Source organism: Pygocentrus nattereri, chromosome 22 (assembly GCF_015220715.1).
Source record: "Pygocentrus nattereri isolate fPygNat1 chromosome 22, fPygNat1.pri, whole genome shotgun sequence".
Classification (NCBI taxonomy): Eukaryota; Metazoa; Chordata; class Actinopteri; order Characiformes; family Serrasalmidae; genus Pygocentrus; species Pygocentrus nattereri.
In genome coordinates, this window is record NC_051232.1 from 34,515,439 (window position 1) to 34,527,116 (window position 11,678).

Sequence of the window (11,678 nt, forward strand, 5' to 3'; positions counted from 1 at the left end):
CAGAGAGACTCACCTGTTCTAACACTGCAGGTGGGATATTTAGAGTCTAAACCAGCCCACCACAGAGAGACTCACCTGTACTAACACTGCAGGTGGGATATTTAGAGTCTAAACCAGCCCACCACAGAGGCTCACCTGTACTAACACTGCAGGTGGGATATTTAGAGTGTAAATCAGCCAATCAGAGAGACTCACCTGTACTAACACTGCAGGTGGGATATTTAGAGTGTAAACCAGCCAATCAAAGAGACTCACCTGTACTAACACTGCAGGTGGGATATTTAGAGTCTAAACCAACCAATCAGAGAGACCCTCCTGTACGAACACTGCAGGTGGGATATTTAGAGTCTAAACCAGCCCACCACAGAGAGTCACCTGTACTAACACTGCAGGTGGGATATTTAGAGTCTAAACCAACCAATCAGAGAGACCCTCCTGTACGAACACTGCAGGTGGGATATTTAGAGTCTAAACCAGCCCACCACAGAGACTCACCTGTACTAACACTGCAGGTGGGATATTTAGAGTGTAAACCGACCAATCAGAGAGACTCACCTGTACTAACACTGCAGGTGGGATATATAGAGTGTAAACCAGCCAATCAGAGAGACTCACCTGTACTAACACTGTAGGTGGGATATTTAGAGTGTAAACCGACCAATCAGAGAGACTCACCTGTACTTACACTGCAGGTGGGATATTTAGAGTGTAAACCAGCCAATCAGAGAGACTCACCTGTACTAACACTGCAGGTGGGATATTTAGAGTGTAAACCGACCAATCAGAGAGACTCACCTGTACTTACACTGCAGGTGGGATATTTAGAGTGTAAACCGACCAATCAGAGAGACTCACCTGTACTTACACTGCAGGTGGGATATTTAGAGTGTAAACCGACCAATCAGAGAGACTCACCTGTACTAACACTGCAGGTGGGATATTTAGAGTGTAAACCAGCCAATTAGAGAGACTCACCTGTACTAACACTGCAGGTGGGATATTTAGAGTGTAAACCAGCCAATCAGAGAGACTCACCTGTACTAACACTGCAGGTGGGATATTTAGAGTGTACACCAGCCAATCAGAGAGACTCACCTGTACTTACACTGCAGGTGGAATATTTAGAGTGTAAACCAGCCAATCAGAGAGACTCACCTGTACTAACACTGCAGGTGGGATATTTAGAGTGTAAACCAGCCAATCAGAGAGACTCACCTGTACTAACACTGCAGGTGGGATATTTAGAGTGTAAACCAGCCCACCACAGAGACTCACCTGTACTAACACTGCAGGTGGGATATTTAGAGTGTAAACCAGCCAATCAGAGAGACTCACCTGTACTAACACTGCAGGTGGGATATTTAGAGTGTAAACCAGCCAATCAGAGAGACTCACCTGTACTAACACTGCAGGTGGGATATTTAGAGTGTAAACCGACCAATCAGAGCGACTCACCTGTACTAACACTGCAGGTGGGATATTTAGAGTGTAAACCAGCCAATCAGAGAGACTCACCTGTACTAACACTGCAGGTGGGATATATAGAGTGTAAACCGACCAATCAGAGAGACTCACCTGTACTAACACTGCAGGTGGGATATTTAGAGTGTAAACCAGCCAATCAGAGAGACTCACCTGTACTAACACTGCAGGTGGGATATTTAGAGTGTAAACCAGCCAATCAGAGAGACTCACCTGTACTAACACTGCAGGTGGGATATTTAGAGTGTAAACCAGCCAATCAGAGAGACTCACCTGTACTAACACTGCAGGTGGGATATTTAGAGTGTAAACCAGCCCACCACAGAGACTCACCTGTACTAACACTGCAGGTGGGATATTTAGAGTGTAAACCAGCCAATCAGAGAGACTCACCTGTACTAACACTGCAGGTGGGATATTTAGAGTGTAAACCAGCCCACCACAGAGACTCACCTGTACTAACACTGCAGGTGGGATAGTTAGAGTCCAAACCAGCCCACCACAGAGACTCACCTGTACTAACACTGCAGGTGGGATATTTAGAGTCTAAACCAGCTAATCAGAGAGAGTCTGTATTGGGTTCTAAAGCTGGAGCTGAAAATGCTAAGGATCTTATCTGGAACCTTTAGTTTCCAGACAGTAAAAACAAAACTGGAACTATTGACGCGGCTCAGAGCTGAAATTGTGCTGGAGTGAAGTGGAACGGAAAGCTCAGTCTGACGGGTGATGAGCTGTAATAATCCTGCGCAGAACTGGGCCCAACAGGCTCTACAGACTGAGCAGCTACTAGAACCTCCACACACGCACTGCTCTGTGCTGGTTCTGGATGCTGAGCTTGACCGTCAGGCTGAGCGTCGGTGGACCTTGTAGCTGCTCTTAGTTCTCAGTGTCACTGAACACCACGCTGCACCAGGCCTTCTGTTACCTGAGCGCCTGACCGGCGGCAGGGCTCACATGTTCACAGGTGGGACGACCACAAGTACAGGAGGAGTTACAGCAGGTGGTTATTAATGTAACACACCTGCTAAACGGTTCTTCTTTTGTAATGAAGACCATTTATATCATTAAAATTTAGGCAAAGGTTTGTAAAAAGTCCTCCATACTTCAGTGGTTTGGTGTGAAATGCTCCCTTCTACAACTGATGGTTCTTCAGGGGATCTTTAGTAAAGAAAATGGTTCTATATGGAACCAAGAGCCCTTTGCATGATTGTGAAACAGTTCTTGACATTAATGGGGATGTGCTTTAGATGGGTCTACATAGAACCAGTCTGAAAGACCATTGCATCCAGCAAAGAGCTCTTTAATCATGCACAGGGTTCTTTAAGTGTTCATGGTTTTATATAGAACCATTTTATTTAAAGAACCCTTGAAGAACCATCTTCTTTAATGGTGTAGAGAAATCAGAACTGTTCCCAGTGGTGGTGATGGGAACCAGACGTCCCTCTAAAAGCTCCTACAGAAAGTTCCTACATGAACTGGTTCTGAATTCACTGCCTGATGACTGAGACGCTGTTTTATGACAGTTTAGAGAACTTCAACTCCATTCATGGTGGAGGGAGACATGCAGGGCGCTGTGCGGCAAAATAGTCCCCAAAGAAAACTCATTATTCCAGATTTTCCACTGTTTTCCATCATCAACATTCCATATAAGCTCAGAAGACTCGTGTAGGTTCTCTGGTGGTTCTGGATGGTAAATAAAGTGTCTATATCTGTGTTGTAGTCATGGCGACGCCTGGTTCCCATCACCACCACTGTAAAGACGTCTGAACCAGTTCACACCAAACCCTCTGAATGAGTCTAGAGGGGATTTTTAAAAAATGGGTGGCATTCCCCTTCAAGCCCCCTGTAGAGGATGCTGGGGTTGTTCCCACTTTGCAAACCACTGTAAACAGAACCCTGAACACTCTAAGAACCATATGAATGCATGAAAAGGTTCTACACGATGGGAAACGTGCTGTGGTTCCTTAAAGAACCATTTTAATCGCTAATGGAAAGTTTAATTGAAAAAGGTTCTGTTCAGCACCAATAAGGGTTCCAGGCTTAATAAGGTACTATAGAACCCTTTTTCTAAGGGTGTGGAGAACTCGACAATTTGAGTGCAGTAATGCTCTCACTCTCTCTAAAGTCATGTTCTCTGCATGTTCTCAAACATGAAACGTCTAGAACGTCTCATATGTAAGCGTGTCTGTTGTAAATGGCTCCTCTGGTCACGTTCGTATATACTGTATACGTTTATAATTATATTCCACATCATTTCAAATAGAACCGAGCTCTGGCTGTGGCCATGTGTTTGCTGCACAAGCAGGAGGTTCCTTTAGAGAACTGTTCTAATGTGAGTTCAGTGCTGTGGCTGTGACTGTAATGCCGGTTTGGCCACTCCTGTAACTGAGTGCACTGTCTGGGATGGACGCTTTCCACACTGACCACATGCTCCTGCGTTTCTGTCCACGCGGCACACAGAGTGCCTGCCAAGAGCGACATGTCCAGGGCCTCGTTGGTCAACTCGTGACCCGTCCTCGTTCTCTGTGCCTTCTCTTCTTTTATACCGTCTCTAAATGACTCTGTTTACATTTTAACCACTTAATTATGCAGAAAACCTGGTGTCAAACTGGTGGAGCTGGTCTTTAAGTCAATAGCAGTGTCTTAGTATCTTTCCTCTTATTCTTATTTTGATTATTCTGCGCTTTTATTTGTGCCACGAAACGTTGCAGGATCAGAGTCTGTGTGGGAACACTGCACTTGTCCCAAATGGGTTTTGCATTCATTTTTTTAATGGCCACTAATGATGTCACAAAGGATACCTCTCACACTGCCCCTCATAGTAGCAGTATCCTAGCAACACCTTAGCGACCACCTGGAATTTCAGGGATAATGTAGTGATATCCTAGCAACACCTTAGTGACCACCTTGGGTTTTGAGGACAATGGGATAATGTTTCAATGTGCTAGCAACACCTTAGCAACCACCTGGAATTTTAGGGCTAATGGGATAATGTAGCAACACCATAACAACCACTTGAAATTTCAGGGATAGTGGGATAATGTAACAATATCCTAGCAACACCTTAGCGACCACCTGGAGTTTTAAGGATAATGGGGTAATGTACCAGTATCCTAGCAACACCTTAGTAACTACCTGGAATTTCAGGGATACTGTTATACTGTAGCAGCTTTGTCATATCCACTAAGCTTCCCGTTCTGTTGCTAGTGTGATCAGTGGAAATGTCCAGTTCTCCAGCAGTGTTTATCAGACGGAGTAAGCTGGAATGTTATTACTGCGTGAGCTCTAAACTACTGCCCCTGTGTTTTACAGGCTATGGTCACACTGCCCCTCTCTCCGATGGCGGGAAGGCCTTCTGTATCATCTACTCGGTGATCGGCATCCCCTTCACCCTCCTCTTCCTCACGGCCGTGGTGCAAAGGATCATGGTCTTCAGCACACGGAGGCCCATCATGTACGTGCACACTCGCTGGGGTCTGTCCAAGCCCCTCGTGGCTTTGGTGCACGCCAACCTGCTGGCCATCGTTGCCGTGTCCTGCTTCTTCCTCATCCCTGCTGCCATCTTCTCAGCTCTGGAGGAGGACTGGAACTTCCTGGAGTCCTTCTACTTCTGCTTCATCTCACTCTCCACCATCGGCCTGGGAGACTACGTGCCGGGAGAGGCGTTCAACCAGCGATTCCGGGAGCTCTACAAGCTGGGCATCACTGGTGGGTGTGACTCTGACACCGAACCTGCACTGAAATAGGTGTGGGGGGCCTCAGACTGAGGCAGGGCTTTTGGCCCGAGCCTCAGAGAACAGATTTGCGGAGGCTGGGGGGTCTTGAATATTCATTATGACAGGCCTTCTGTGCTGGGCAGGCTTCGGAAGCTGAATTCTCAGGCGTGCGCGTGTCCTTGGCTGTTTTCGCGTGTAGACGCATCAGATTTGATCGTGTTGTTTTAGAGAACTGAAAATTAGGAACTAACCTGAAGGAGGAACTTCCTGTTCAAGGCTTCCATTCAGTAACTGTCTCAGTCTGTGTGTTTGGGCAGGTGCTTTATCTTTGTTCCGCGCCGCCACCGCTTCCACATATTTGTTATTCTAGATGCTTCCGTTTACAGATGATTCTGCTGAGCGACTCTGAACCTTCGTTATGACTGTTTTATTAACACTAACGACTGAACGTTCCCGCTCAATCAGAACTCCACCAAACTGGACCAGGTGTGTGAGTCCAGACTGTTTCAGTGGCCGTTTCAGCTCATTCAGAGCTCAAACTCAGTCCATGGCCAGAAACACAGCTTTGAGCAGCTGTTCACACAGAAAACCATCATATTTCACACAAACGCTAAAAAGCGCTGAGCTGCAGAAAATCTGCCCATTCTTAATGATCCTCACTGACCTTCAGACTTCGGGACACATTTACTTCAAAACAGTGGGGTCTGCTCAGCATGTGGCCATGAGGGACAGGGATGCAGCCTCACTTCCTGCTCTACGATGCAGGGGCGTGGCTAATATAAGGTTCCTCCCACAGACTAAAACGGTGACATGAAAACATTTAAAAATTAAACTTATGATAAATCATAATCTTTCAGCTTCTCTTTAGAAGAAATCAAAACCATATAAAAAACAGTGAAAATTATACTTTTTATGATTTTTTTATGAAATGTATCATTTTCACAAGTTGAAATTTAGGATTACGGATTTGGAAAATGATGTAAATTAGAATTGTGTATATATTTAATTTATTACTGTTAATGCCTTGTGTTTAAAGTAAGTGTGTCTTCGCTTGTAAAAACACCATTTAGTGTTGGAGTCGATGCAAAAGAACCTACACACAGTGCAAAATTTCTTATTTAAAAAAAAAACAAAGCAATTGAGATCTTTTGAGCTAATCTGAAGAACAAAGTTTTCTTCTGATGCCATATAGATTTATTAACCCCTTATTTGTCCAGAACACACCAGCAGGCCCAAAGTTTTATTACACACTTTTAAAAGCGGAGAACAGCTCAGCCAGTTTGTCCCTGTAGTTACTGAATAAGAAGCCTCAGTGTGGAATAAGAAGAGATTTAAGGGGTTCTAATCTCCAGCACAGCTGATCCAACATAACGAAGCCCTGCTTAACCAAACCAGGTGTGATTGTCTCAGTCATTTGTGTTTCTTCTGACAGTGTTTTATGACCAAATGAACAAGTACAGCTCAGATAACGAGTTTTTAATGGGTTTAATTAGTTTTTAATTTACTGTCGGCACGGTAAACACGTCGCTGCTGTCAGAGAAAAACTTTACAGGAGAAGGAAAAACCTGCTTTTAATGTAAGTCAATGGAACCAGAGTTTTTTCCAAGTCGTTTTGGGCCGATTCTGTTGGTCCGTTCATCGTGAAAGTTGTACACACGGTAAAAAGCAACAGGCTTTTTCAAATTATGTCAAAAAATGACAAAAATGGATTTATGAGGACAGAACTGAGGACACGAATGCAAGGCTGAACGGCCAAACTGTATAAAGACCAGCACGTCCTGCTGAGCTCTGCCCGTCTCTGTGTGATCCGGATGTGTGTAGCGGATGTTTGTCCCAAGTACAATATAGTGATCATATCATAAACCGTGATAGAAGGCTAGGCATGAATATTGATATGAAGTCTGATATTGGAACGTAGCTGGTGCCGTCATGGTGTTCAGGTGAGCTCAGAGGAAAGGGTTTTGGATTTTAACTGACTGTGTCTGCGTCCACAAGGTTATCAATAACAGCGAAGTGATGTACTATAAACCCTGACCTTAGTGAGAGAAAGCCTGTTTATCACAGGCCAGACACCAGCGCTCTGATAACACTGCAGTTAGCTAGTCGGCACAAAGTCTTCATTTAAGGGTCACATGCCGAAGTCTGAACTGATACGGTCCATCCCGCATCGAAGAGTTGATACTGGTACCTGATCTGTGTACCAAGCTTTGACCAAGTTCTTCATAACCCAGTGTGTGAGATGTAAACAGAGTCATTCAGAGGGTTTGGTGTGAAGTGGTTCAGACGTCTTTACAGTGGTGGTGATGGGAACCAGGCGTCGCCATGACTACAACACAGATGTAGACACTTTATTTACCATCCAGAACCACCAGAGAACCTACACGAGTCTTCTGAGCTTATATGGAATGTTGATGATGGAAAACAGTGGAAAATCTGGAATAATGAGTTTTCTTTGGGGACTATTTTGCTGCACAGCGCCCTGCATGTCTCCCTCCACCATGAATGGAGTTGAAGTTCTCTAAACTCTCATAAAACAGCGTCTCAGTCATCAGGCAGTGAATAAGAGGGACGTCTGGTTCCCATCACCACCACTGTGAACAGCTCTGACTCGGTAAGTTTATCTAGAACTGAGAACCACTTGGAACCGCTCTGTTTACGTCTTCACCGTTTAATTTAGCAGGAATGGCCTAAACGGATGGAGTGGAATGGATGCTGTGCAGTGCTGTTACTGTCAGTCTCATGTTTTGCGTGCAGGTTTAAGTTAAAGAGGGAAGTGAGACTGTAGATTCCTTTACTACCCCGAGATGGACGGAGTGTAGATCATAGATACTGAGCTCATTTGAGCCTGAAACTCTTTTTCTCTGTGCTTGTTGCAGGCAGACACTCAATATTGATGTCTGGCTTGTTGTCATAGAAACAGACCATAGTGCTGGCTTGGCCTTTGTGGCAAGAGGATCTAGTGGAGCATAGTGGGATACCATACAAACATCTCCCCACCTTCCTCCTGCTCTCCTGCTCCCCCTGTTGGTCAGAAAGGACGAATAGCATGACCGCAGGCTGGCAGCATGAGTGTATGTGTATGCAGTCCTAATGTGGGGACGGTGAGGAAGAAAGCCTACACTTGGTATTGACGGATAATGACTGGTGGCCTGTGCGCTCGTCCTGCACACTGAGCCAGCTACTTAAAGAGAAACTCCACCAGTTTTTCAAAATGTCTGTATGAGTAAGAGCACTGTAAACTGAGTGGTTCAGAGCGGTTCTCTGTTCTAGATAATCTTACTGAGTCAGAGCTGTTCACAGTGGTGGTGATGGGAACCCGACGTCCCTCTAAAAGCTCCTACAGAAAGTTCCTACATGAACTGGTTCTGAATTCACTGCCTGATGACTGAGACGCTGTTTTATGAGAGTTTAGAGAACTTCAACTCCATTCATGGTGGAGGGAGACATGCAGGGCGCTGTGCGGCAAAATAGTCCCCAAAGAAAACTCATTATTCCAGATTTTCCACTGTTTTCCATCATCAACATTCCAGATAAGCTCAGAAGACTCGTGTAGGTTCTCTACATGAAATGGTTCTGAATTCACTGCCTAATGACTGAGACGCTGTTTCATGAACTTAAACTCCGGGGATACGTGATCCGCAGGCGTGGTTTAAGATTTAAAGGGTGACGAATTGAAGATTGTGACCAGCAGTGGGCAGAAACATACCATCACAGGGCTTTAGTAGGTTTTCACCATTCACGACACGTCACCGTGTTTATTTATTCCAAAATCCAGTGAAGCTGAAACAGACGGAGGAGAGCAACGTTTAAAAAAAGCTATCAAAACTACGAGGACACTTATTTTTATTTTTTACATTTTACATGCTGTGCTGCAGTAAATCCAGTTATCAGGACCGATTAGGCTCTCTGGAGTCCGGCATGCAGTGGAGAAGTGGTCAAACACTAATGACAGTCACAAGATTCTCAGAAAAGCCTACAGCGAAGATAAATACTGTGATGCCCAGCTCTATTAGTAAATCTGCATATTCATAATTTGATGAGGTTTAGGTTCCACTTTAGTGCACAACAGTAATAAAAAGCTATTTAGCAATTTATTATTAAATATTTGTTATAGTTTATGATTCAAATGGTGACTTGAGGGGTGCGTGAATTTACTGTTGGGCTTAAATATTTCAGAAGGTCCACCACGTTACTGACCCCCAGTGCTTGTCCCTTCACTGACCTCTCTCCTCTCACTGTCTCCTGCCTCTCCAGTCTATCTCCTGTTGGGCCTCATTGCCATGCTGGTGGTGCTGGAGACCTTCTGTGAGCTGCAGCAGCTGAAACAACTGAGGAAGATGTTCTACCTGAAGAAGGAGAAGCCTCAAGACCAGCTGGCCATCATGGAGCACGACCATCTGGCCTTCTCCTCGGTAGACAACGTCACGTCACCCCCGGAGGAGAAGGCCGAGCCCTTTGTCGACGTTCCTGTCCTCACCTCTCCTGGTGGAGATGACCATATGATTAGATAAGCAGTTTGGTCCATCATCAGTGTGTCCGTCACGGCACAAGGGTTCTTCAACGTCTAGCTCTTTAGTTTGCAGTATGCTGGCTGGTAGCTCATCACAACCTCGTGATAGATATTAGCGTTAAGTACGTTCAACATTCCGCAGTGTTCTTCACCTCAAACCTGCACTTTAAAAAAAAAAAGCACAATTAACATTCAGCATAGCCTGAAACGGGTCCAGTCGTGTGCATTGGGTAGTTTACTAAGTCCGTAAAAGTGCTTGAAGGATGTTCTGGTGTTTTACAAGCCCAGACTTTAAGCTTAATCTTGGGGGTCCATTTAGGCGCCATGAAGGGTTTAGACGTTAAGCCCTTAAGTCCCCCTGTATGTAAAGTCCTTGTTTAAAGTAGACAATGCTAATGAAAGCTGAAGTTAGGACAGGTTAGTTTACGCCTGGTTCACACGTGCTGCCTCTGCGTGGCGTGAGCGCTAAAGCTCGACCCCGCTGGCCTTTCATACACACAGCGCTTGAGCGGAGCAGCGGGGCAGTTACACCGATATTGCTTTCTCCAGTTGGATGTGTAGTCCAGTCAGAGTCCAGGCAGCTTTGCTCAATGAAGTTATGACTTATGAAAGAGCCGTACATCTGTGTACCACTCTGACTGTGACTGGGTGGCGTCCAGCCTGGTGGACCAGCCGGGAAATCTGTCTGCAGGACGGAATGTTTCACTAGTGTTTCGTTTGATAACGTTCATTAATTACATTCAATTAAATTAAATGAACTCCTTAACAAGCCATTGGCCCCCGGCAGGCCCAGATATCCTAAGAATAGCCCCATTAGTTTGCACTGAAGTCCCTGTAGCGACTGAGTAATAAGCCTTCGTATCTACGAAGCCTGGAATGTTGAGGACTTTAATCGCCGACTTTATCCGCTTTTCTGTTTCATTTCCATTGATTTTCATGGCTTATTTTAGTGTATAAAAACCTGGTCTGTTCTCTAGAGCGCAGTGTCTGGGATGCTCTGCTGCTCCGCTCACGCAGCTCAGGCGCTGACCTGTAAACATGAGTGCGTTCCACGTCGCTCACGCCACACAGAGCTAGCACGGATGAATCAGGCCTTAGGCTCACTTTCAGACGAAGTTAGAGATCAGTGGTAAAGAAAGACATAAATTAGACATAAATTAAGGTAGAAATCAATAAAAGTAACCTGTGGATCTGCAGTAAAGCTTAGACCTGGAGCTGGGCAATATGGCAAATAATATCACGATACTTTACCCTACAATATAAATCATGATATTTATTCCCTCCTGCAGTTGGAACAGCAGAAGAAGTGCCACGTGTGGAAAAAGTGTCTGTTCAGTGATTCACGGTCAGCATTTCACACACTGTGCTGCTCCAAATCCAATGAACAGGACTAATTATGCTCTGTTTGTAATCAAGGTTGCAGTTGGACAGTGTTAAAGTACTGATGATATGCTCAGTAAAGCATGTTGGGACATCATTTATCATATGATGATATTGATCATATTGCCCAGCCCTGCTTAGGCCACTACAGCGCTGTTTAGTGATGTGGAGATTGTGGAACAGGCGAGGATTATTGATCATGACAGCTGGTCTGTATAAGTGCTCAAATACAATCCAGTAAAATCGCTGCTGAACAGAGTCATTAGGATTCACCACATCGAGGCGTCTGTTAATACATACACTGCTGTGCAAAAGTCAGAGACCACCCTTCGTTTATTTCATTTCGAGTCCAAAACCGTTTGTCCTGAGGCTTTTCTGAGGAAAAGGAAGGGAAACCAGTTTCTCAGCTGTAATAAAGGGACAGTTCACCGAAAGTGTTGATGGTGTGTTCGGCTGTTGAGGCTGATGTGTAATCATCTGTGAAATACACTGTAAAGTAGACTTTAGAACAAGTTTATTATGCTTTATTAACCAGCCGTTGTCGGCCTCAGCCACGCCGGACATAGAGAGTCTTGAGGCCCAGTGTTGCT

The 11,678-nt window shown here is 45.0% G+C and overlaps 1 protein-coding gene across 1 annotated transcript in view; it reads left to right on the forward strand.

Annotated features, from left to right (window-relative positions):
• The window catches only part of kcnk1b (potassium channel, subfamily K, member 1b), a 10,444-nt gene extending 515 nt beyond the window's left edge, over positions 1-9,929 (forward strand). The window contains exons 2-3 of the mRNA XM_017688521.2: positions 4,795-5,190; positions 9,453-9,929. Coding sequence (XP_017544010.1) covers positions 4,795-5,190; positions 9,453-9,709 — 653 coding nt within the window. The 3' untranslated portion in view covers positions 9,710-9,929. The remainder of the gene's footprint in view (positions 1-4,794; positions 5,191-9,452) is intronic.
• The last annotated feature ends 1,749 nt before the right edge of the window (positions 9,930-11,678 follow it).